The 27,318-nt window shown below is 36.7% G+C and overlaps 2 protein-coding genes across 2 annotated transcripts in view; one reads left to right on the top strand and one right to left on the bottom strand.

The window, feature by feature from the left end:
- DLC1 (DLC1 Rho GTPase activating protein) overlaps window positions 1-27,318 on the bottom strand; it is a 412,979-nt gene that overhangs the window by 383,587 nt on the left and 2,074 nt on the right. The window contains exon 2 of the mRNA XM_021694274.2: window positions 14,546-15,690. Within this exon, the coding sequence (XP_021549949.1) occupies window positions 14,546-15,565 (1,020 nt within the window). The 5' untranslated portion in view covers window positions 15,566-15,690. The remainder of the gene's footprint in view (window positions 1-14,545; window positions 15,691-27,318) is intronic.
- Window positions 25,318-27,318, top strand: part of C2H8orf48 (chromosome 2 C8orf48 homolog) — a 54,602-nt gene continuing 52,601 nt past the window's right edge. The window contains exons 1-2 of the mRNA XM_021694181.1: window positions 25,318-25,401; window positions 26,982-27,048. Coding sequence (XP_021549856.1) covers window positions 25,318-25,401; window positions 26,982-27,048 — 151 coding nt within the window. The remainder of the gene's footprint in view (window positions 25,402-26,981; window positions 27,049-27,318) is intronic.

Here is a 27,318-nt window from a genome sequence, read left to right as displayed (position 1 = left end):
TTTTTTAAGATTTTATTTATTTATTTGAGAGAGAGAATGAGAGAGAGCACATGAGAGGGGGGGAGGGTCAGAGGGAGAAGCAGACTCCCCACCCAGCAGGGGAGCCCGATGCCGGACTCGATCCCGGGACTCCAGGATCATGACCTGAGCCGAAGGCAGTCGCTTAACCAACTGAGCCACCCAGGCGCCCTCATCTTGAGATTCTTAATTACATCTCCAAAGACCCTCTTCCCCCATCAGATCACATTCACAGGTTCCCGATTTGGATATGCACATACTTTGGGGGGGGCTCCACAATTCAGTCACTACGATATGGATAAGTGAATAGGTTAAGTCCAATCCAGTGTGCTAAGTGCTAGGCTAAGATATGTACAGGGGATTACAGCACACACAGATGACACCTGGAAGGAAGGAGTCCCCAATTCAGGCTGAGGGGTTCAGGGGAGACTATTTGAGTGAAGGGACATGTGAGGTGCGACCTGAAGAATGCCAGGGGCAGGACGGTGGGCTGAGCGAGCTTTCTGGGGGAGAGCGAGCATATGCTGAATTCAGGTCACAGAGAGGAGTTTAATGTGGCTGTAAAATGTGAGATGAGGAGAAGCACAGAAGAAACTACAAAGGCGAACAGGGCCCAGAATGTGACTGTCCTTGAAAACCGTGTATAGCATATTGGAATGTTAAAGCTACGGAGGGGAATGGGGCAGATTTGCATTGGATAAAGATAATTTGGAGTGCAGCATGAAGTGCGCGAAGTGCGGATTTGTGGTTTTTAGGACTGGAATCCAAAGAAATCAGTTAGGATGATGTTGCAGTAACTTGATTAAGGGGAGAGGGATGAGAAATATTGAGGATGGAGAATTATTATATTCATAACTATTGTTAGTTACTGCTAAACTCACAGGTGTATCTCTACAAGTGTTTCTAAAGTGAAGATGTATTCCAAAGCTCTCAACTTTTCATCTGAGCTTTCTTTCTGGCTCTATGACTAGCGCAGAGAGAGAGAGAGAGAGAAACGGAAAGAGAGGGGAGGAGGGGTAACAATATGGATCTAGCAACCGTTTTTAATAAACATTTTGAATTTCTGAAACACATCTTTTAGAAATGGATTGATTTCCTTCCGTTCTTAGAGCTGTGGATACACTTTAATTGGCACCGCTCCAAAGTAAACTTGACTTTTTAAACCCCTTCCTAAGTGAAAGGATGGGACTATACATTTGGGGGGTGGATATTGCTTATGACTCACTCTTAATTATATGTACCTGTTTAGTTCTTTTGGTTTCAAAAAGCTTTCATGAAAAGGTTAGGAATGCAGAAAGGTGTTATCAAAGTGGCAGTGGAATTCTGTGCAGAAAGAATGGAGGCGGCAGCAGGGGCAGAAGGTAAATATGTCACTTTGAACATAAGCAGTCCCTCAAGGCAAACAGTAGTGCGTTTCAGGAAAAATCTGCCTGCAGCTTCTCACCTGGATGCCCACTGCCGCTGACAGGGGTGGTACATAATGACTGACACATGGAAGCAAGACCACCGGGCATCAGTGAGTGGACTGGCCAGCAACTTCAGCGGATTAAATGCGTGTGAATTTGCTAATAATTCCTTCAGAATCAAGTTTTATTGTTAAGTGGTTGAAATGGTAACAATTACTTGAAAACACTGTGTCAAGTATAACTCTTTGGATTTGAAATGCAGAACCATCACCACAAAAATCCCTAGTCAAGGTTATTATTCACTGCAAGTGTGTCGCCTACCCCTCTTTGGTAGTTTAGGCATGACTTTGTGGCTGTTTTACATTCCCTTCCAATAGCAGTGGTTCCTAGGTTCGACTAACACACTTCGACTATTCGCTTCTTAGTAGAGACTGAGACTCTTAACATTTCTTCCACGAGCCCGCCTCCATGTTATGTAGGAAATCAAACCACAGTGTGGGCATTTTTGTTATTCGCAGTATTCTGTTTTAGTCTCTCATCATAAACAATGGATTTTACATGACTTCAATGTACGTTGATAACAAATAGTAGCACACAAATTTTCCTTCTTCGAGACTGCAGCTCTTCTTGCCCTTCTTTACCATCCTCCCTTACCTCCAGCAACTTTATGTCACCAAGTTTCGTTCCAATGACTTGTACGGTAATTGGAGCTCCAGCTAAGTATTGTACAGTGCTCTGACTTTAGTAGGGAATATTGGAAGCACAAATATTGGGCAGCAGCTCACATGGATAAGTGACTATATCAGCATTGTGTCTTATCTATTGACATCTCCTGAGTAAATCTGGTCCCCTTAAAAATGAAAAGATTTATGTGAAAGTTAGAAATTAAAGTTTGTAATCAACTGGCTTCCTGTAAGCAATTACGACTATTGCCTATTTATTTTCTATCAATAAAATAAATGATCTCAGGGTTCAGGTTTGGAAATTTAGGATTACAATAAGTATAATGTATTGCATGTGAAGAACAGATTTATTTCCATTTTAAGTTGCCCAGAATAGGCTGATGGACAATTTCGCATGCTTTTTATTTCTAGTCTATGTCAAATTTTAAGTATAAAAATTTAGTGCTTTACATAATCACTAGTATGCTTAAGAAATTTGCATGAAGATTATACTGAAATCTGCTGGCTAATTTCCTTTCTCTCCTTGCCTCCTTAATGATTGCTCACAGTATGGAACTTGTTTGAAATACTTTTCAGCTTGTTTAAAATTTATCATGCCTCAACCCAAACACTGAAGACATCTGAGAGAAACCACTTTGTAACTTCTAAGTGGATAGAGATAATATTTATGATATAAGCCTATGTTGATCACAGGGAAAGAGTACAGAATAATTGAATTAAATGAAAATTCATGCCTCAAGAAAGAGTAACTTTTTAGTATAAAACTAGAAACCAGGAGAAGCTGAGAAAAATAAACTTTATTTTAGACTCTATTTTCAGTTTTTTAAAAATATATTTTATATTCTTGTCAGCAGATACCTGAAATGGCAGTTAAATTCTTAAAGCTGTGGGGTTTTTTTTTTTCTTTTTTGCACACCAAGTGGACAAATGTCTGAAATAGAAGGATAAAACATTTCTTTTCATCGTTCAAAAAAACCTTAATATTAGGTTTGTGTTACATTTTGATGTTGGCCAATTCTTTCTGATTACTTTTAAATTATAGCTTCTCCATGATAATATGCAACTCAGCATCTTCTCCGTGGGGCAGCAACTTTACGTTGGTAACAGGACATACCACTATTAACACTCTAAATTATAGCCCCTTGTCCTTGTCAATACACACACATTATTCCAGTTAAGGTGAAATGCAAGAATGTTCGAAGTCCCTTCCAGCTGGAACATTCCATGAACCTATGAAAAGCAAATTCTGTCTCTCATCCCATATTTGTTTGTAGGATGCTGCCTACACCAATCTAGTCAAGCAGACAATGTCTTGCTTGTTGGGTAAATGAACATGTGACAGGATGTTAAGCATCATGCTACTATCTTACAGCGAGATGAAGACAAAATGCAAGGGATGTTATTGAGAAATGGGTCAAAATTAACGTCCTGATACCCAATGGCAAATACATCCTGGGAGAAATAACAACTCTGCACCCAAGAGCTCAGCTATTTGTTTCATTAATGTAGGCACTGGTCTGCTGTGTTGACCAAACTTCACTTCCCTGTGCCTTTGGTGGGAGGGTGGAGGAGTGAGAAAATGGTCCATTGACCTTGAAGTTGATATTTACCACAGAGGCCTCGCCTGCATCTGGTTTCCTTTTACATCTCCCTTGGAAACATGTGGGAGTAGAACACCACCAGCCAACTTGCAAATGTCCCTGTGGTAGTGACCACTTACTTCCTCTGTGTTTTGTCACATCCTCTACTCCAAGTCTCAATAAAGACTGCATTGTTGCAGGGAGCCAAATACGGCATCTCAGATTGTGCCTGATTATTGCAGACATTGAAAATTAATTTATACAGGTATGTAATTTTTATATATGTATTATATATATTAATTTACATCTATGTATATACTTATATAATATTTTCGTTCAGTAAACGTATTTTATCCTTAATATTCCGCTTACAGGCTTTAGACACTTCACAATTCTCTTAAGAAAAAGTTGAACTCATTCAAAAATTCATAGAATGGATTTTATGCTACAAATTGACACAATCTAAATAATATTTAAATCACAGTGTTAAAAACGAAGGTTGTCATCAGCACACTGAGTGTGAGCCCCAATCTTTCACTGTGTAAAAACAGAGGAGGAACGGCTTGGTCAGAGTGCTGTCCTCTGCACACGTTGTCATCCATCAGACAATTCACATCACTCAGAGAGACTGTGGGCTCTTATTATTAAAGAATTCCTTTATTTAAACTCAAGGAAGATGAAAATTGAAATTTGACCTTTTATCAGATATTCATGAAGCACATTTCTCATCTGTTATACTCCGACTGAAATACCTTTGGGTACCACTTCAAAGTGACTCTAAAGAAAATTTTCAATTGTTCAGGCCAGTATGTGAGTGGAATGTGAAACATCGCAATCAGAATTGAATTTTTAACAAGCAAGGAATTACTCTCTTGCTTTTTTACTTCTTACATTTTTAGTCAATTATGCTTTTAAATCACCTTGTTATGATTGCCCATCATAAAAAATTAATTAGTAGCACGCCATAGGTGATTCTTACATATCTATGAGACTATGAAAATTATTGAGAATCATTGTCTCATCACCATTTTATAGTTGAACCATTTGTGAGTACATCTCCCAATAATGTTTTAGTCATCAAGCAAATGTCCACGTTCTTCATTTCACTTTTCTGCTAACCAAATACTAGCTGGGAGCAAATTAACACAGCTAGCTTTTTGTGTGTGTGTGTGGGGGGGGACTCATTAGTATACTGAAATCTGATTATTTATTTATTTATTTAAGGTTAAGTGAGCCCAGAAGCTAAAAATCTAAGTTTGAAAACAAAGTTGCTTTGCCTAAGCTAAAGCATGGCATATGAAGTACTGTCCTCCTCTTTTGATGTTTATATCCCCATGAAATAGTTTGCAAAAGACACCTTAGCATTTAAAAGTGACTGTTTACAAAATGGCTTTCTTGAAGTATTTATTTCATTTACTCCCTAAGACTGAAACCTGTGTATTTAAAGAAAATAAAGTTTTACTCCTCAAGAACATTTAAAGTAGAGACATAGAAATTCCTCTCCTTCATTCTCACAAGGGCACTGTCTTTGCATTCCTCAAAGCACAGCTCAAGCATCACTTGGTGAAACTTTCTTTGACTTCCTCACTAGGGACAGAGTCCCTCTCCTAGCCTGTAGTGCTCCTAGCTCCACAGATTTTAATACTTTCTACCTTGGGTTAGGTTGAATGATGATGTTAATGTACTTGTGGTTCCAAACTTAATATCATATTAGGTTCTAAAAGGAATAGTTTAATTAAAATTAATTTAACTGAATATTTTGTTGTTATTTATGTTATTATGTTACATTGCCCTTTCAATATGTAAACTCCTTTAGGTAAGGATGCATATATGATTTTTATTTGGATCTTATACCACACATGACAAAGTGCTGGGACAGGGAAGGTCCTTAATATTTTAGTTAATGAATACATATTCCAGGCCTTACTGTATAATGATATTTAGATAGCAAAGATGTCCATGAGGGTTGACTTATTTTCTAAATCCTCTCTCAGGTTTTGTCAGTCTTTCCCCACACCTGTTCTCAGACAGTTCATCTTACTCTCAGATCTACAGGACAATTTAGTAAAACAAACAAACAAACCAAAACTATTGCTACTAATAGCTAAAGTCCATGGTGTTGTCTACCTGTCAGGTACTGTTTTCATTACTTCTCTATATTAACATTCACTCTTCCTAACAACAGAGTGACGTATTCCATTATACAGATGAAAAAACTGAGGCACAGAGAAAATCAGTAACATACAAGATTACAAAGCTACAAGTGAGGGAAAGCACCTTGGTTTCAGAGTCCACTGGCTTAATTACTTATGCATACCCACGGTGTAGATGGTGTGGAGACTTACCATGGGCCATGCAGCACTCCAGAAATCTCCAACTAAAGTGGCTACTGACCCTGGCTGCTATTTATGCTGTGAATATAGATTCTGCCTGCAATTTTTCAGTTATGTAATTGTGGATTCATCTTGAATTTTGGTTAAAAAATGGATTGTTACAGGAATTGTACTGGGTAGTTTGTTTAATCACATTTTCTATCTCATTTAATGTTCTAGCAACCATGTGATGTAGGGAATGTTGTCTTCATTTTTTTTTAGGGACAAATCAGCTTTACAAAGACTAAATGACACCCTGCAATTTAGACTCTGCTCTTTCTCCTCATCAACAGCTTGTTCTCTCGGTTAGAAAATCAAGGTCAGACTGGGGCACCTGGGTGGCTCAGTCAGTTGAGCGTCTGCCTTTGGTTCAGGGCGTGATCCCAGGGTCCTGGGATCGAGCCCCACAGTGGGCTCCCTGCTTAGCAGGCCCCTGCTTGGTAGGGAGCCTGCTTCTCCCTCTACCCCCTGCTTGTGCTCTCTCTCTCGCTCTCTCTCTCTCTCAAATAAATAAATAAAATCTTAAAAAAAACACAATCAAGTTCAGACCAAGCCATTCATTTTCTAGACCAAATAATAATGCTATTTCAACTTTTTTTTTTAAAAAAACCTCTGGGTTAACTTTTAATGTATATAAAAACCCTTAATGTATATAAAATCCTTTTGAAGTTCCAGTGGCTCAAAAAATAGAATCCCAAATCGAAGAGTTTGATGAATCACTAGCTTTATTCCTGTGCCAGTGCAGAAACAGAACTGAAAAAAAGAATAAAAGTGTATTTTCTTCTTTGCTTATGGTTTCCTTTGAAAATTGTAAGGCTATCTCTAAAATAGCACTATAATTTTCTTGACAGTTAGAACATTATCTGTGGAATAGAGATCTTGTTGGCAGCAGGGATAAGTACTTTATTTCTAAGAGCACGAGCCAGAAAGTGAACAGAGTCTGTTGGCACCACTGAACTTAGTGCCCAGATAACAGAGGTAGGGTCCTGTTCCATAGGCGACGTTAGTTATCCCAACTTTTGTGGATATTGGCATTTCTTGGAGGGACGCAGCCAAAGCCTATGATGGTTTTGTTGGTATTAAAAGATTAATAAGTTGGTCCTGGTTTATAGTAACAGAAATCCATGAGGAAGAAACTAAATCAGTTTTACTATTACGATAGCCTCTAATGTGCAATTGGCTCTGAAATACCCATTAATTATTTAAAATAACATCATAAACATGTATTAATTCTTGCTCCAATAAACTCTGATGTTTGGTTAATGTGAATTTATTAATGATCTTGCTACTAATAATGTAAATTTGCAGTTTGGGCCCAAGTCACTGCTTGGATCAGAGGCTCACCACACATCATAACTACTTTAAAAAAAAATATCTGGAACAAGAAACATCCAGATCTAATTGCTGTCATTCAGAGTATATTTTTCTGCCTTAGAGGCACCTGGCAGCAAATCTCCCTACTTCATGTGGTTTTCACGATATAAATTACAAAGAAATTTACTACTGTCTGACACTTTCTAAACAAATCCCTTAATCTCTCCTACTCATTTGTCTTTCAATCTCTTACTCTATTTTTCCTGTCATTTCCCCTCCTCTCCACCCCCAACTTCCTCTGAATGACATGGACCAGAAAAGCTGGAGAATTTCTGAACCAGTGGCTTCCCAACATTTTTGATCATGTGCTCCTCAGTGACCATGTGTATGTTATTTACTTATAAGCTATAACATATACTTTTGTATTAATATATATCTTATAAAATATATATAAAATTAAAGGATAAATTAAAAATCAATGTGAATGAATATTCTAATATTTTCCTCCTCTACACTTACTCTTGCCCATTCGTCTCTGGAAATAACTGAGTAGATTCTAAATACCATTAACCCCCATGATTTCTCTGTACTGGATTAGTTACAATGAATTAGTTGTTTTGAGACAAACAGTAATAATAATCAAACTTGAAGGTTGCCTCACAGACCCAGATTTTACATAGTTCTTTTCTCCCTCTTCCCTCATGCTCTGTTTTAGCATGGAACTAGCAGGGAGCACAGATGGGAGATTATGGTACAAAGCATGTGATATCTGGTTTCTGATGTGGGTTGTATGGTTCCATTTCTTCTACATCTTTATGCGTATGCTCTAGACACCTGCTTTTGTTTTCTGAAAATAAATCCTTTACCATGACAGGATTATTCATTCATTCAAACACTTATGAATAGAGTTCTAAGCCTTGGGCTGAATGATATAGACACAAATTTGAACTGCTACAGACACAAAACTGCCCCCACCAAGCTTAGGCTTTAGTTATCAAATGGTTCTATAGTAAATGTTATAAAAGAGATGTCTTCTATGAGTGAAGAGAGAATCAAGCAACTAATTTGGCTGAGGAGATTTGGGGAAAGTCCCCCCAAAGGGAAACTATTTGAGGAACTTGAAATAGCTCATCAGGGCTTTACCTTCAGCCTGGTGGATATAAAACCAGGCAGGGCTGGCTCTATTCAGCGGAGTTCCTCAGCTGAACTGATAATAACAATAATTTATTTCCACCTGCTCTATAATCACTGGACTCAAATTCACATTCCTTGTCTCCTCCTTAAACTCCTGCTGGTGATAACCGCAATTGCATCGTGCTGAACTAGGATCTGATTCCAGCCTTCTACAAATCCAGTTTTTGTCAAGGACTTGTTGCTTTTCCTTGCAATTGACTGGGGCTTCTTGGTATCCTATCATAGCTTATCCTTCTCTCTTTCTATCTCTCTTTCTCCTTTCCTTCTCCTCCTCTTCCTGTGCCCCACCCCTTCTCTCTTTCTCTTGCACTACTGTTCCCTCCCTGTGGTGCTAGCCTTATGTGTTAGTCAAACAGGAGTCTTACTTGGGAACTCCAGCAGTGTTTCAGGGACTACATGCATCACCATGTAAGGAACCGCTATCTGGCTCACAGTGGTATACCAGATACATGGAATGGGGCTGGTCTTATCAGATACTGTATCTGATGTTATCTTTTATCATATAATTAAATGATAATTTTTCTTCTTTATGCATTTCTACGTGGTTTTAGGGGAATCATGTTTATTATGAGGCAAAATATTTGAGCCCCAAATACTTACAAATATGTTTTTGGCTTTCTAGTTGTTTGTAAGGCAAAAACCAGTTTAAATGGCATAAAATAATTTGATGGTTTTCAGTGGCCTAACAACACAAAATGAGCTATTAGTGAAGTTACCAGATGTACCTGGGACACAAACCCAGCTAAAATATGGCCGGGAAGACCTAGCATTAACTCTCTACACGCCAACTTTCCACTGGGTAACGACTTCTCTGCCAGCCCTAAGCCTTGACCGAGGGAAACGAAGTTTAAAAAGAATACAATCTACTCAACGAGACTGTGTCTTTAAAACCCATGTGAACTTAGTGTAAAATCATACTGTTATTATGAATCTATCTGCAAAGCTATATATACTTTCCCTGCTTTCTAGTCCTTCCCTCTTTGTCAAATGATACTAGGCTTATTAACAAACTCTAATTCTCCCACTAGTCCTTGCTTTCATTCAACATATCTTAGGGCCTTAGCTTATCCATCCTTTCGTTTTTTATTTCTTAGACAATCTTTTCCTTCTCTTTTATATTCTTCCAGCTGGCTTCCTATCTTTGTCTATTCTATCTTTTGCGTAATTTACTATGTTCTTTATGTCACCCATCGGTCAATGACAGCCTCCTCATGCTACAAGGCTCCCACATAAGCATTCAGGGGACAGAAAAAAACAAGAAGGTCATAGAAAGGAATGAGAAGGTCATTTCAAGTATGAGTGCACTTTTCCTGAATTTATACATATTTTGGAGATAGGGTAAGGAGAACATCCTTGATTTTATCAGTCATTTCTAATTAACGTATTACATTTGTCCAGAGATAAAGTACAGTATAATGTTTTGCTCCTGGGAAGTTTTCCACAAAAAAAGTGCAGCATTTGGTCAATATCACTTTGAATTGTTTCTTAACACAGAAAGATATTCTGTAGTGTGAAATTAAATGAAGTATTTATAGAAAATACCACAGAACATATAGCAGCCTGTTTATTCCTTTCACGACATGCCATTATATACTGGAATATATTTATGAAAGGGTGTTGTTCTTCAACATATTTAATGTTATGAGTTAGCCCTCATTATAAAATTTCTCCTTCTTTGATAATAGAATTTTTAGCAGACACCTGCTTATCCAGAATACAGGCTCCATTTCTCAGCCCTTATTGCTAGGTGTGGCCATGCAACTAAAGTCTAGCACATGAAATATGAGAGAAAAAGAAGTGTGTCCCGTCTGGGTTCTGCCTTTACATAGGAGTGTGTCCAACCCTGTACTCTCTCTTTTTCCCACTGTACTATTGACTTGACTATCAATAAGGGATCAAGGTGGTAGAGCAGTTAGATCAAAGAAGCCTAGGGTTTTGAAAACATAGAGGCTACATATTGGTCCAGAACTCTTTATACCCAATTATTATGTGTATGTGAGCATAAAGATATTGTTTAAGTCACTTTTATGCTGGTTTTCTACAACAGCAGTCAAAAGTACAGCATAAATGATATAGTTTAGTTTATTGTTGGAATGTGAGATTTTTGTTCGAATGTGGAATTAGGTGTCTTCTCAAGGTTCAGATCATTTTTGCATATTTTGGAGTTTATATTGCTTTGTAATATGGTTTATGTTTTATGTGAGCAGATAAAAATATGTTCATACATTTATATAATATCATGGTTATGCAAAACTTTGGGGACTATTGAAATAGTCTCTAGAGAAGACTGAATTTTGAACTCTCTTTAATTAGCTAACCACCATCGAGAATAAATACACTATTTCTTTAAAAAAGTCTAACCTCAACTCTTTCCCTACATATTTTCCATCTTCACATCTCATTTGGTTTAAAGAGACCACTTCTTAGACTGACTCCCTCCTCCAGATTTCTGTGGAATTTGTCTCTGAGAATTGCTCTTAACCAGCTGCCTTACCCCAAAGACCCACCCACACTCTATAAGCGCTGGTCATATGCCACACGACCTTCTGACCCATTTGCTAATGTCTGTTCCTAATCTACTTGGTTTTCCTTTGATTTCAGTGGCTTCAATTCAATGATGTGTTTCACCATATTTAAGAGAATTATTAGCTTAAAAGATTAATATTTATATATCCTACAAATGCAGTCCTCTCCACTTGAGACTCTTAATAAATATATGTGTAGCTATCCGTGATGGCCAGAAATAACACTGGAAAACAACAAAAAAATACATCATGCAAAACAATGAATGCCTGCCAAGATTTATAGGTTTCAAGGAATGATAATGTATATCTAAAGTACAATGATATTTCAGTACCTTCTGAGGATCACTCTTAGAAGCTCTACTTTAGTTTTCTTCTTTTTTCCAAGTCTTAGAATCTTGATTATATCATGACCCCCCCCCAAAGAAAAATCATGCTCATAAATTCAATGAAGGATTTGTTTCACTCATATGATCATCAGATAGTAAGCTGATTAAAGTTCTCCCACTAAAATTTTATTAGCTTATATTCTACTTCACCTTTTCATGCACTAATATTAAAGCTGTCACCATGGCTGACAAATAGTTTTACAGATATAGACAATTAAGCAAATTCTTTTTGGCATCTGGTACCTAACACCTTAGACATAAAAATGTGGCGTATGTGTCTCCCCAAAAGGCCTATCTCTTTTTAAACGACTTTCACGGGCATTAGGAATGGAGTAGTTGATTGGAACTCTTGTCAGTATTTTGAAAAACTTTATAAATACTTGTTTCCATTTCGTAGGAGTGATGATAATCATAATAACTATTTAAGGGGTCATTTTGTGCCATGCAGAAAATGTTCCAAATAGTTTATGCATCTAATATTTTGTTTTTGTACTTTTGTTCATTGTATCTACTTCACCTATAATTCTATCACCTTTTATAAAAATTATATAGGATAAAAGGTGAAAATCCCCTGCTTCTACACTTTTAGTTCTATTCTTTCAAAGTAACTGCTTTTAACAATTTCATGCCTATTTAGCCAGAACTTGCATAGTCTTATTTAATCATATAGGGAGATTTATACCCCTGTCCCTATTTATATCTATATACACAAATTTTGTCCTCTAAGGTTGGTATGTGCTAGACATAGTGGTCTGCTACTGCATTTTTCCACGTACACTATATCATGAGCATTATTAAGTTAATGCACACAGATCTCACTCTGGTTTTTTTAAACTTTTTTTTAAGATTTTATTTTTATTTATTTGACAGAGAGAGAGTAAGTGAGCACAAGTAGGGGGAGCAGCAGAGGGAGAGGGAGAAGCAGGCTCCCCGCTGAGCAGGGAGCCCGATGCAGGACTCGATCCCAGGACACTGAGATCATGACCTGAGCCGAAGGCAGACGCTTAACTGACTGAACCACACAGGAGCCCTCACTCTATTTTTTAATGGCTATATAGCATTTCAACTATAGATAAGCAATAATTAAACATTCTTTATTGATGGAAATTTAGGTTGCTTCTTTTTTTGTCAGTAACATACAATATAATGATGAATATCTCTGCCCATATATTTTTATGAATTTGTTTTACTATTTCCTTTGGTAGAGTTCTAAAATGGCTAGTTGCCAATTCAAAGGTATTTTAATATTCATTCAGTATAAAATAGAACAGAAATTCCTACAGACTTTGATTATTGAGGCTTCTCCCATAATCATACTTGTCCAGAGTAAATCCTAAACTTGAAATTTTGCATTTAATCGGTTTATTACAAAGCATCCCGAATGAGCTATAGAGTCAAAGCAAATATTCGACCAGACAATGCCATAACACTTTAGAATGATGAAATGCTTTAAATAGAATATTTAAGTTAGAACTTGTAAATAGATTATAATTACAGCTCTCATAGTGTAGCAATGCTATAGTGACATGTCCAAGAGCAAATTCTTTCCAGCATTCTTAGTATTGATATAAATGTCCAAGTGGTGAGCATATGTTTCTGGAATGTTTAATGTTTCTGTCGGCTGTTGGGCAGGGTTTGTCTTATTTTAGGGGAGCTCTGTCATAGGTCAGTTAATAATTTCTTATGTCATTATTGCATTCCCAACAGATTTGATAGGATAAATGGACATTTCTGAAAAAGTGACCAGAGCATGCCAATCATAACAACTTTATGGAGCATTAATATTTTAATACAATATATAAGGAAGGAAGAGTTTGCCAGAAGCACAGAATGCTCTGTTGTCATATAGTTTAAGCATATTGATCTTTGTTTTCAAGTCTTTGACTTCATTTAAACTAACTTATGATAAAACTACGGATCCAAAAGCACAGTTTATGGAAACCAGACTTTTTTTTTTTTAACCACAAAGAGAGTTAGAGATTTTTTTCCTCATTGTAGATAGCCCCAGTAGAACAGAACTAAGAACACTGGTTTTGTGTTAGGAGAACTGCAACTATGGATTAATATTATATCATAAGAGGGGGAAGGATGTTATCCAATCTGCAGGGAGTTTTCAATGCCGATGACCATGTTGGATTTATAGAAGAAATTATATTTGTACTTATATCGGGATGTAAAGCACTACACTGTTGGAAGAATTTGGAGAAAATCCTAAAGATAAGACAAACTTTGGCCAAGAGTCTACTAGCTAAACCATGCTTCCTGTAACTCCAATCTTTGCTTCTCTCACTTGAAAACTTCTTAGGGGAATATGGCATCTACAGGATTAGTCAAAGGGGCCTTGCATCAAGAATAATTTCAGTTATTGGCTCTTTCTGGTTAAGAGTTAAAGAAAAGTTGATACATCTATTGATGGCAAATCTGCCAGAATATTATTTAAAATAGTATCAGCATAAGGGGCGTAGGAGATACTGTTGCCTTTGTATAGTAAAGGAGTCCTTTTCCACATGCAATTTGTAGCCCTTTAATTATGATAAAACATACTTTTTAAAGGGAAAAAGAAATAAGCCCAAATAATTGACATTAAATAAAGAAAATACTATGACTTTCTTTCTTTCTAAAAACTAGAGAACACTCTTCAGATAGGCCTTGACCTATGAGCTATCTGGTGGCTATTTAATCCCAATTAAAGAAAGCAAAATCAATTCTGAGGGAATGTTCATACATTTATATAATATCATGGTTATGCCATGATATTCCAGAATACAATGTTCACAAACTATTATAAATACTATTAGTGAAATGAATTGGTTATTATGATATTTTAATTTTTGCAGGTTTTGAAGGTTTCTCCAAGAAGACCTTCATGTCCATGATGACATACTGGGTTATAATCATCAGAATTAAAAGGCTGTCCCATCCATTGGGTCACAGTTTGAGTTATAGAGCTACACTATAGGGCAAAAGAAACATCACATATCTCTTGAATCTGAGCAAAATAATAAGTGACGGCCACAAGGATATTTATAAAATCCCCAAAGCCAGATAATCTGTGCATGCATCTTACCTTTCTTTTGCGAAGCCTGACGGGGTTGTCTGTGGGCTCCTGGGTGGCCAGAGTTTCCTTTAAGTGTAAACACTGCATGCCATCTCCTGAGCCGACCTGTGGGAGACTTTTGTTTTGATGTTCTGAGAAACCACTCTTCTTGAGGCCATTTTCAGCTGACATTCCACTAGGGCAGGAAGGAGGTTGCAGGAGGCAGCTTCCAGAATCTGCTTTTAATAACGGCAGTCCTCTGTCCATGCAAGGAAGAGCCGAGAACTCACCCTGTACTACATTGCAGGTGTTTCTTCCATATTCATCTTTAGGGAAGTCAAGTTTCCTTCGTTGCTGAGCAATTACAGCAGAATTAAACAATTGCTTCTCAGGCACAATATCTTTCACATTCGAAGAGTCACATGCATTTATCTTATTAGATGCATCTTTTCTTTCACTTAAGCTTATATCATTACAAAGCTCCAGGCTTTCACTTACAATGTCAACAACTTTTTTCTCCCCCCTTTCTTCTACCAGTGCTGAGTCAGATCCAGCAGCCATTCTCCAGGAATTACTTGGGTGACCTTCTATGATGGGCAGCATCTTTACTGAGGAGCCTGCTCCTCTGTTGCTCTGTTTGTCTGATATTTTTTGTCCTTGGGCAGTTAACATCTGTTTATCATCTGTAATATATGGATCGGAATCGGTATCCTCATCAGAAACATGCACTAGTGTTTCTGTGCTGGCCTCCAGAGAAAGAAACTGATCTTCACCTTCGTGGCTGTCATTTTCATCCACCTCCCTTGAAATGTGACCCATGGGCCTCCCAGGAAAGTCTCTCAGCTCTGAACCATGGCAGCAGTCCGGTAGTGAAACACACCTCTCTTTACGATCCACATTTAAAGATGCATCTTTTTCCATACTTGCCTGCAAGCTGTCAGCTACTAGTCCATGATGACATGCTGGGTTATAATCATCAGAATTAAAAGGCTGTCCCATCCATTGGGTCACATGTTCTTCCCAGCTTCTCTTTCTGATAGCTACAGACATGTCATCGTAGTTTAACAGCAGTTAGAGAGATACGTTCCGTATGAGACTAAAGGAGATGGAACTTGATGAAAGATGACTTCATACGCACTGACTGAAGAAGAGAGTGAGTTTTGTCATTTCACCACCTATTAAAAAAATGTAAAAATATATATATAGTTCAGGATCATCATTCTCAAGTCAAAATATATGTTGGAAAAGAGAGCATTTAATCTGTGCTATGAAAGATTAAGTAAGAGATCTTACAAAGCTTCTATTCAATGGCTTTAACGATGTTACTTCTTTAAGAAGTCACCTCACATTAGAACAAAATTTCGCATTTAATATTTCTGGTCAAAAAACAATGACAACACTTTAAATGCAGCTGGATTGATTGACCTACTAATGAATGAAGATATAAGTACTGAATGTTTGAAACTCCCTTAAGAACATATTTGCATTGCAGGACTTGAATAAAATTCACCAGAAGAAACTTGTTGCTTTAGCTTCCATGCTTTTGTGCTTTACTTTTATGAACACGAGTCCTTATAGAAATCTATTTGCTGTTTGGCTTGAATTGCAGCAAAGGCCACCAGGGAACCGTTCATGCAAAATTTGAGCCATAGAGACAGCATGTGCAATGTCTTAGTTTGTGAAAGAGCTAACATGGATCCCAAACTCCCAGGATGTAATTTACTCCAGGGAGTGACTAAGAAGCATGGAACAATCTAGTTTAGCTCCTATTAACACGTAATTCATAAGAAAGTGTAACGCAGACCACTGACCATGCCTTAGGATAAATACATTTATATGCATGCTATCACTGTTACTACTAGCTAGCAAGCTCATTTTGTTGAAGCTTAAAGACATTATATAAGTTGCCCAAGGTCAAACATCCAGGAAGTATGCCAGGATTCAAACTAGACCCTGGTTTTAACTTAGACAGCCAACAAACTTCACTGTTTCCATGGAATGAGATTCTACCTGTGCCCCTTCCCTCCACCTAGCTTTAGTATGTATAAAATCTAAACTCCTTAGGTAGGAATTCAGCAAACCAAAAAGAAGATGTGAGCATGGTAAAACAATTGGGACAATTCCTCAGAAATTTCAGTCGCATTCTTTTTGGCTTCTAAGGAGTTTAGTTTGTATACTGCTATTAGAATTTGACCATAAAAATGTAAGTAAACCAGAAAACCAGGCCTAAGATAAGGTAGAATATAAACACATTCCAGGTAGCCTTCCCCTTTTTGCCCTGAATTATTCAAACCCTCAGTTCAAGGAAACAAATTATACCAATGTAAACTGAACTTTACAAAAAATGACTAACCCAAATGTTGTCCCATAATGAAACCAAATTATTGGACCATAAAAGAAAAATCCCGTTCAAAAGAGCAGACACTTCTAGTTTTTCCTCCACACAAGAACTGTCAGCACATAACATGGATTGGCTTATTGATTTCAGCCATAAACAAGATTAACTGCTGTGCTGGTTTTGGGTCACTTCAGTCTATTGAAAAAGATTCTGAGTCCCTACCAAAAATTTCAAACTATTCTGACTAAGCACTTGCCAGAAAGGTAAATAGTCCCATCCTGTGAAGACCAGCGGAGTTAAGGAATGTGCTAGAATTTGGTACCCTAGCTGACCAAATATCTTTCTGGATACTATCAGGTTCCCTCAAAGGTCTGTGACCATTTGAAAATGGTCAGCCTGCACATTTTCCATGTTGGCATTCGTTTTGTACTCAAAAGAAAATATAAAGTCCCCGAATTCCATGCATAAGTCATTATAGTGTGGGAGGCTACGGAAAGTGGAAAAAACGCATAGATGCAGGCCAGAAAATTTCTGCTTTCATGGGCAAATTTGGGTTGTAATAGGGCGGTTCTGTTTTAGATGCTTTCTTTTCTTTATTTTTATCCAGTGTAGAGAGAGCAGGCTAACTTAAGAAATGCCAAGTGGTATTACTGTGTCATTCCTAAGCCACATTTACATTTGAGACTAAATTCTGGATTCATTTCTTTAACTAAAAAAAATTGAGTTTTATTAACTCCTTGGGGGACAGATTACATAAAAGTTTTACCCTTAGGACTTTACCATAATATTAATTTATTTCACTCAACCTTGGCAAATAGGTGAGTGTTTTCATAATGTCAAAGGAAGACAGTTCAACAAGTTCTGAACCACCTAGTTGCTAAGAGAGATTGTAAATTAGGTAGATTGAACACATGAAAGCATTAAAACTCCTTCTGTCCTGCTCATCTAGGTTCTTTGGACATTTCCAAATCATTCCTGTGAACGTATAGTTTCTATATTTTTTTAAGACAAAACTTCCTAATTATCCTTATGACCATCATCTCTACATTTTCAGGGCTCATTCCATATCCTGTGATCTGATAGATTTTTAAAATTTTTCTCTCTCCAAACTTCGTTATTCACACTTCCTATTTAAATACTATTTATATGCTCTATAGTTAAAATCTGCCTCCATGATCTAAAGCCTAAACAGATAATTAAGAAGAGGGAATACCAGATTACTGTCAGTCGCATCTGAGCATATTGGCCTCATTTTCTAAATCATCTGAATTGACTAGAATCCATCCTATAAGTTATAGATGTCTTTGTAAAAGACTTGATTTTTCCATATCTGTCTCCTCATCAGACTGCTCTCTTTAAAACTATATATCTATTTTGCAAATATCAGCTATCTATTTTGCAAATTTCTGTTACATTTTCTTGGTAATCCTTTTTGTGCATTTTCATTCAGAATGAGCTCAGCTGCTGAGGATTTGGATGAAGGATCTGGAAAAGTATAGGTCATTGCAGGATGTTGATTTTATGAAGTGAATTTCCATGGGGATTTTTGACTTCTTAAATGCATGTGGTCAAACACCACTATATTCATATTACAAGAGACTCTACGTACCTCTAATGTTGTAACAATTCTGGAAAATGTTTGTAAAATGTCCAAATTTGCTTTTTGTAATATTAGTGCATAAGATGTTTAGATGCAAATTAATTTCAAATTTATTATTTGAGTTAATTTTGTAACATCACTCCTTAACATAAGCATTTTATGCTATACAGTATTTTAAAGTTAATTGAAACTAAACGTAATTATATTAAATGACAACAGCAATTGGAGACATTCTAGTTTGAGAATCACTGACCTATATCTCATATCAAATGATCATGCTCTCCTTTGCACCTGCTTCTGAAATAAACACATTCTATATTTTGGCCTAGCAATTGTCCTTAGAGAAGATTCTGATGATCATCACCAGTGCTCATTCTATAGCCTGGGAGAATATGATGCAAATAAAGCACTTGTGGCTGAAATCAAGTGGGCAGGAATGAAGAACTGATAGTAACGCTGCCTGGCCAAGATCAATTCTTCAATCCTTGTTTATTTAGTGCCCAGTGGGCCACAGACACTCTTCTAAAGATTAGTGATATAAACCTAAATAATATATTTCACCTTTCCTAAAGGAGCTTACAATTTTATGGGAGAAACTCATGTAGAGAAAAATAATATGTCATCTCATGGCCACAAATTTCATGTAAAGTTTAACATAAAGCATAGGGTCATCAGTTTCTCCTTCCTCCCTCCCTCTCTCCTTCCTTCCTCTTTCTTTTCTGTCTTTCCTTCCTTCCTTCCTTCCTTCCTTCCTTCCTCCCTCCCTCCCTCCCTCCCTCCCTCCCTCTTTTTTCAATAGTGAGTCCTGTGGGATGATGGAAATGTTAGGTAGGTCTTCCAGAGGAGAAAACCCTTAAATGAGGCCCTCTGTGGTAAATTTCCTGCCTCCACAACATCCAGATCAAATGGGAGCTGAGGTTCAGAGTTTCACTGTTCTAGAATCACCTCTTTGGGAAAGATGGCAGAGGCAACAATAAGTTCCAGAGAATTACTAACAATTGGAAAACCCATTTGACATCTTGGAGGGGAACTACATTTCTCAGGTGCATTCAGAGAAAATTGAGGGGAGAGATTTAAAAAAAATTTTTTTTTCAGAAAATTTCACAGACCTGTCTTCAGATTCAAGGGAATTTGTGGAGTATGCAGTAATACAAGAAATAAAAATAGACCACACCAAGAAACATTATTGTGAAATTTCACAACTTTAGAGGTAAGCAAATGAACGTAAATGTTATCAGAGAAAGAGAGAAAAGAGGTTATATATTATGCATTGGGAATCTCAATGTTATTGAATTTCTTAATAGCAAAACTGGAAACAAGACAGGCAAATATATCTTCAAAATTCTGATGGGAACTTATTTCTACCTTAAAATTATATGAGGAGACTGAAAAATATCCCCCCTCTTCTCAAGAAGCTACTGGAGGGATAGTTCTACCCAAATAAGAGAATAAATAAAATGGAGAAGACATGGCAACAAGGGAGTCAGAAACTCAACACAAAGACCAGGGGATGTGATTGCAGCAGGCCTAGCAGGCAATCATTTCACATAAACCCTAAAGTTCTCCACAAGAGATATCCATAAGGAAAAAACCATGGAAATAATAGATTATATGAGGTATGTGACCACACTGAGAGGAATTTATAATAAAGTCAAACAATTTAGGTGGAAGAGTTAGTAATATTTACATAGAAAACTAAAAATCAATTATTACCTCCAAGAAACACAGGGTTTTAAAAGAAAGGAAATATAATCATAGTACACTACCTGGCTTAGCTGTGAATTTTTTGTGTAGCCAAATAATGCAAACAGCAAATACTGACTTAATAAAAAATTATGAAAGCAACTATTTTTGAAGCATAAGATGTTTGTAGGGGATGGGGTTAGGGATGCTGGGAAGGATACTCTCAGAGAGCTGACTCTTCATTTTCCATAATAGGAATTTAACAAATAATGTCGAAAATGGGAAAAAATATAGTATAATCATACTGTTTAGAAATATGGAGGTAATAGGAGAAACAGCTAAAGAGAGTTTAAATTGTTATAATTCTGTGTGGTATTTGCTTGAGGCAAAAAACCCAAAATTTCCGAATCTCAGAAAGCATGTTAAATAATAATCTAATTTTAATCTAAGTTTTAATATGTTCCACAGCAGTAATTTTAAGATTGACTTGATACATAAACACGTCTACATTTCCTCTACAATATGTCCAGTAGGACCCCAATATTTCCTGTATTCCTTTCCCTCCTCACCATACCCCCCCTCACAAGTATAAAGATACCTTCCTCCTTCCAATAGCACACTAAAGGTGCCAGTTTGGGTATTTATTTTGGGCCAATAACGTCATGCAATTTTCCATAAGATTCTTGGGTGGTTTTTTTAATGACCTTTTTCTTCCCCCAACCCTTTTAAGAACTCCTGCAAGTCAGGACAAATATTCTTGGTAATCCTCTTAGCTATAGCCTTCTAAAATGTTATCTGAACAGAAGTTTTAAGATACAGAAAATAAAATATAAATAACCTTAAGTGAGTAAATGCATATGAAAAGAGAGATTCTCCACTGCATTATTTTGCAACTTCTCCAGGACACCTCATCATAGTACTTAGAAAGATGGCAACTTTTCTCATTCAACCCCTTAAACTCTTAAACGTGGGTATCTCACTGTATCCTTTCAGAACACAAATGACATACATAGACATACATATGCATACACTTGCACAAATAAAAATTTAAAAATACATGTATACGCACACACACACACACATGATTGGCTCCCAGGTTATTTTAAAACACCTTTACACAGATCCTACATATTTAATAGAAGGGAAAATACAAGCATAATAGTACTGACACTTTCTCTTTATTTTTCTTTTTCCTTGGGTGGCCTCAGTTGCTTTGGTTTCCCTTAGGGTCTTTCTTCTTAATTACGCATCCCATGTTAAATGTTTAGGTCATGTTTTCCTTCTATAACTGCTTTAAAGTGTATCTATGTGTAATATATACCACATAGCATATTCTCAGTCACTGTGGGAAAGAAGACAAGATATGGGGAAAATAACCTCCTTTTAATTACAAGTGGTTTCAACTCTCTAAAATGCACTCTTAAAAGAATAAAGAATGCATCTGAACCGAGAAAAGAACATTTCTAGGTTGACCCACTTTGTTGTTAGTATGATAAGTCAGTGAAATGAAGAGATTGGGAATCTGAACACCCTATCATGATTTGAAATCATAAGGTGTCTTAGCCTACACTCAGGGAGTCACATTTGCAAATAGAAAGGGCTCCCAAACCACTTAGGAACTGAATTAGACAACTAGAATAGAAGCAACAACATAGACATGACCACAGCTTAATACAGTTCTTCAAGATGTGCTCGCTAGCTTCAAAGTAAATCTTTACAGTGAGCATTTGCAGAGGCCAGAATGAAATTCATTTTCTTGATGGAGCTGTCAAGGAACAAATTATCTAGCAAACCAAATTGTGCACATTTGGGCATCTTCCCACTGCTCCCCAGCTCAATGATAACATGAAGAGGAATGCTTTTCATTGCCAAACTGATGTCTCATACTCAAGATGCTCAGGAGCAGTAAGAAAGCGGAGGCAGATACGACTTTTCCTAATTCCTTTATGTAAATGCATGAACAAATAGCCAAAAAAGATAACACATTTTAAAAAAGCATTTCTATGAGTCTAGTCAGGGTCGGAATAGCCAACTTTTAGTAAAAGACAATTGGTGCTTTTCCTTTAAAATATTCATGCCGTCTAATCCAAATAAGACAGGGCTAGAAATAGACTGTGGGAGAGAGAGACCTTTAATAATAAGATAGCATGAATTTATCTCTATATGATTTCATGCAGATTTTCTTTCTTTGGTAGCAATCTGCATCCTAATTCTTCACAAAATCATTACCCATCTACTTTCGCATATTTTGTCAGATGTTGGAATTTACTCATTATTCCTCATTGGCTGTCTCTGGAAAACAAACTCTTATTGAAATTCTTCATTGGTAAATTGTTTGGTGAAGCTTAAAGTATTATATATGAAATAGCTTCCATGTATTTAGGCTGTCTAGATATAAAAGAATAGTAAACTATAGAATAAACCACCCATAATGAACTAAGTCAGTGGAATAGGCAGTATATTACTTTTTCCAAAAGACACATCCAAGCTTCCATCATTTTTGGTCTTTAGAAGAAAAAGGAAGAAGTGGGTACCCAATTTAAAAATATTCTTTTAATATCTATCTATTTTTATGTATATCTCAACTTTACTAAGCTTTTCTTCTACTTAGCTTTCAGAGTCAAAGATTCCAGGAATTAGGCAGATGTGAAAATGAACTCTGTCAGTTCGCTAGAAGTCAGCTCATCATAAAAAAGCAGGTTTCTAAAATTGTAAAAATTATTATTCCTGTGGTGCCCTATTTTTACCTTCAGGTTCCTGCTGTGTAATGCAGCCTCAGTAATTTCTAATTTTTTTTTGCAGAGAGGAGCCCAGATACTGGCAGTGTTTGACTTACTACCACTTACAGCTCAGGTCAACCAGCTCTCCAGGTTCTCTTAACGTTTTCTTAAGTCACCCACATGTAATTTGAGGAAATCTTGGAATGCTTCATAATATTTGCCTGATATCAATAAGACCACTGGGGAATAACTGGTTTCCAAAAGATCCCCAAATTCATACAGTCATGGGGAGCGAGACTGCGTCATGGCTGCAGTAATTTCTAGGTATGTGTGTTTTCTTTGGGTTTCCCTATTTTATTTTATAAAAGTACACGGTTTTCTTGGGGCACCTGGGTGGCTCAGTTGGTTAAGCGACTGCCTTCGGCTCAGGTCATGATCCTGGAGTCCCGGGATCGAGTCCCATATCGGGCTCCTTGCTCAGCAGGGGGTCTGCTTCTCCCTCTGACCCTCCCCCCTCTCATGTGCTCTCTCTCTCTCAAATAAATAAATAAAATCTTTAAAAAAAAAAAGTACACGGTTTTCTCAATGATAGTGTTCCATCCTAGGCAGAATCCTTTGAGTATTTAGAACTATACTGTATCTTAGATATTTCTGCAGATAAATTCATTAATAATTAACCATTTGGGGTTTTGCCTTAATATCTATTTTCTACAAAACAAAATCCCTTACAACCAAAGAAAAGTATTGCCTTTGCTCTAAACTTGTTTCAGTTGAAATTTTTCATGTAAGAGGAAATACATTAGAGTTAAATTTGTCATCAAGAGCTTGGCTGCTTTTTTTTTTGAATGGCAAAGCAGCATTTCTATTCAACAAGGGACATGGATTATAATGCTTTATCATCAGCATGGTGAGATGTGTCTTTGCTTTAAGTGGCCACTTTCTATTTTTAGTTTTGCTATCATTTCTAAGAACCCTCTAACGGTAGACACAGTAATCACTAACTGCAAATAACAGATGCCTACATCCACACAGGTGCTTGGATTGCTAAGTGCCAGCAGGATACTGAGATTTCACTCATTCAAATAAGTACGACTTTCACTGAAATTGGGAACATGAAATCATTGGGAACTTAGCTACTTCTGTTAGGTCAGGATCCTAAGGGGTTGATGCCTCTGACATCAACTTTGCCTGCTGTGCTTAATATCTATAATTCTCATCTTATTTTGTCATCAACCTACGTACAGTTGAGCTTGTTTTTATTACCAAGTGTTCCTCTACATACCCAACTAACAGTAGGCACATTGAAAATCTGGATCATGATAACAATAACAGTAACAAAGGACTTCCATTTACTAAGCATTTACTGTGGGTCAGGTACTGTACTTACACTATCTCCCTTGGTAATAGTACTCACAAATACTCCATGGAGTAGTTGCTATCATTGCCTTAATTTTATAGGGAGGAATTTTGGCAGGACTTAGTAACTAGCTCAAGGTCAAATACCTACTGGTGGGCCAAAGTAATTATCTCCATTTTTTTTTTTTTTTTGTGAAGGTTAGATGCCTGTTAAAGAACCATTATTTTTTTCCTGGCGATTTGGATTAGTTACCTAATTTTGTGTTCCTCAGTTTTCTCACCTCTATAATGGGAATAATGAAACGTTGTTGAGGGGAAAATAATAGTATTTAGCTAAAATAATAATAGTAAGCTAGTGATACACGTAGCGCATTTAATCCATTGCATATTGTGAGAATTCACTAGATGTTCAGGGACACGATGCTGCTGCTGCTGACAACGATGATTCCTTTAGTTTTTGATTGATTTTAGCCACAGAACCCATGGCTGAGTATGAGCTGCAACTATTCCTTGCATGCCCATGTTGTTTCAATATAGATGAGCGATTTGACCAAAATGTGAAACATCATGAGTCTTTCTTCCTTCCTTGACTAATTGACCTATGCTTTTTTAAACAAAGATTTGTTTGTTATACTGTGTGCAAAACAATTTGCCCATATAAAATCTCATGTGATGCTCAAAATGACCCAGTGATATAATTGTTTTCATTATCTTCCTCACTTTACCAATAAAAAGCAGAAGCTCAAAGTAGTTATGGGGTGTGCTTCAAATGACAGAACATCAACTGGTGAAGATGCAGATCAGAGCCAGCTTTCGGACTCTGCCCATGAGCTTTTCAGTTCACCAGCCCATTTAAATTGTGGAAAATTCTCTAGTGCTCTGCTGTCACTGGCTTCACGTAACTTTTAATTTTAAACTATTTCTGGATGCTCATGCTTCCTTCTGGCTTTTAATGAATTTGAAATGTTATCTTATGAGAATGTTGTTAACCTTTGGCCTCAGGCTCTGATGATTCTTGACAACCTCTTATTTTCTTTCCCCTGTAAAAATTATTCTATCATCACAAGATGTCTGGAAATTAAAAAAAAAAAAAAAAAGATCCACAATGCCCACTCTTTATCATCAGTTTTCCTTTCCTTTCTTTCCTCTTTCCCTCCGATTTATTCCGCAAACATTTATTGACAAACAGGTATGGATAGCATCTGACATGCTAGGCTATGTTAGTTGCTGAGAATAAAAAGAAACATTAATTGAATTTCTAAACCTGCTCTGATCTTCCTACTTCCTTTCTATCTCATTTCCATTATAGGGCTGATTTTCTCTTTGAATTATTTGAATTGCATTGCTGAAACACTTTGCTAGTCCAATCTAATACAAAACAACTTTTTACACATATAATTTGCACAGTAATTTTTTCTACCTATCTATCTTAATTAGTGAGCACATTCATATGCACACGGTTTACATTGCCTTCCCACTTTTTTTGCATGGGAATCCTTATTTAATCTTCTCAAGTGGACTTACATACTCTCTAATCTACTGAATCAAAATCAACAATCTCTTTTTAACTAGGTCTCGAGGTCCACACTTCACCTTTATTCTGTTTAATTTCATTAAAAACTAAGTCCATCTATTTCTCAAGACTCTATGAATGACTAGCAATTTAATGCCAAAATAGAACCATGGAAGTAAATGTTGCATCCCTATATCCACACCAAAGTCAATCTGGAGTTGGACTTCTTTCCAAACTTGTTTGGTTTAAGTTGTGGACATAAGGGGTTATCATTCACATGGGGGAAGAAGGTACAACGGTCATACCAATTCCTTCAAATCTGGGGGTTTTTACTTTTCTCTCATCCTCTTTAAATTCATATGTACAATTACTGACATTTCTCTATTTTCATCATAAAATTCTCTGATCCAGATCTAGGCCAACTCTTTGGAAATTTGTTGTTCTGTAATGATTTCTACAGAAAGATTCTTATTGTAAGATCATACAGTAATTCATTCATTCTCCAAGAAGAAACAAGATCAAAACAAAGGATTAATTTAAAATGTCCCAAATGTAGACTTATTTAAAGCCTACAAGACCCAATCCTCTGTGAGTGAGATTAAAGCATGCCTATAGTCTTTATAGTGAGGTGTATGGTATGGGCAGGTTTAAGTGTGATCAGAAAATCCTCCTTTTAAATTATAAGATCCTTAAGAAAAAAATAAAATGATGTATTCTCTTTTGCTGGGCTCTCTGGTAACCATGCAGTCAGTTATATAGGCTACTGTTTTCCTGCATTGATTCCTCATTCCAATAATGTACAGGATGGAGACACAGAAAGTGTTGAATAGTGCATCTTTTAAGTGTAATAACATCAGGGAATTCAATCTGGTTCATAAAAATGGGGAAAAAAAGGATCATGACACACATTCTGTCTAAGAAATGGCGTGCAGTAGAAATGACATATATTAGTTTTATGAGAAAGGTTCTTGCCTTGGAAAGGGCAGTGTTCAACATGCATGGCAACATACACTGTCATTCATGAAGTATGATACAGCTTAAGCAGCCAACTCTCTCATTTTACACTGCGCTGGTCAGACATTTATTTACATACTGTAAGAAATTCTATATTCTACAACTAAAGGACTTTGTAGAAGGCTCAGAGTAGATATATGAACCAATTAAAGGATTGGAAATAAGCTGCACAAGGGAAGATGAAAGGAACTGACTTTATTTGGCCCACAAATGTACACTTATGTTTTCTTATGTCCATTTAGGTTTTCCATATTTCCACTGAGGAAAAACCCATGAAACTGGAAATAGGCTATAGCAATAGAGCTGCAGGTTAGATAAAAGAAGGAATGTCAGGGTACATGAGATCCTTAAACCGATTCTGATGTGAGGTAGTAAAATCTCTGAACTTTACTGGTTGGGACAGATTGGTTATGATACCATTTGAATACGAGGATATCAATCAGACAAACTCCTTTCTAGCCCTACATTTTTAAGAAACATCAGTTTAAAATCAATATAATTATTAGCACATGGATCGATTTTCTTGGCATAAACATAAAATATAACAAAACAGTCACCAGTGAGTTACTCCATTGAAGT

This window comes from Neomonachus schauinslandi, chromosome 2, assembly GCF_002201575.2.
Source record: "Neomonachus schauinslandi chromosome 2, ASM220157v2, whole genome shotgun sequence".
Lineage (NCBI taxonomy): Eukaryota > Metazoa > Chordata > Mammalia > Carnivora > Phocidae > Neomonachus > Neomonachus schauinslandi.
The sequence above is the reverse complement of the archived record's forward strand: the minus strand, read 5'-3'. Positions and strand labels throughout refer to the sequence as shown.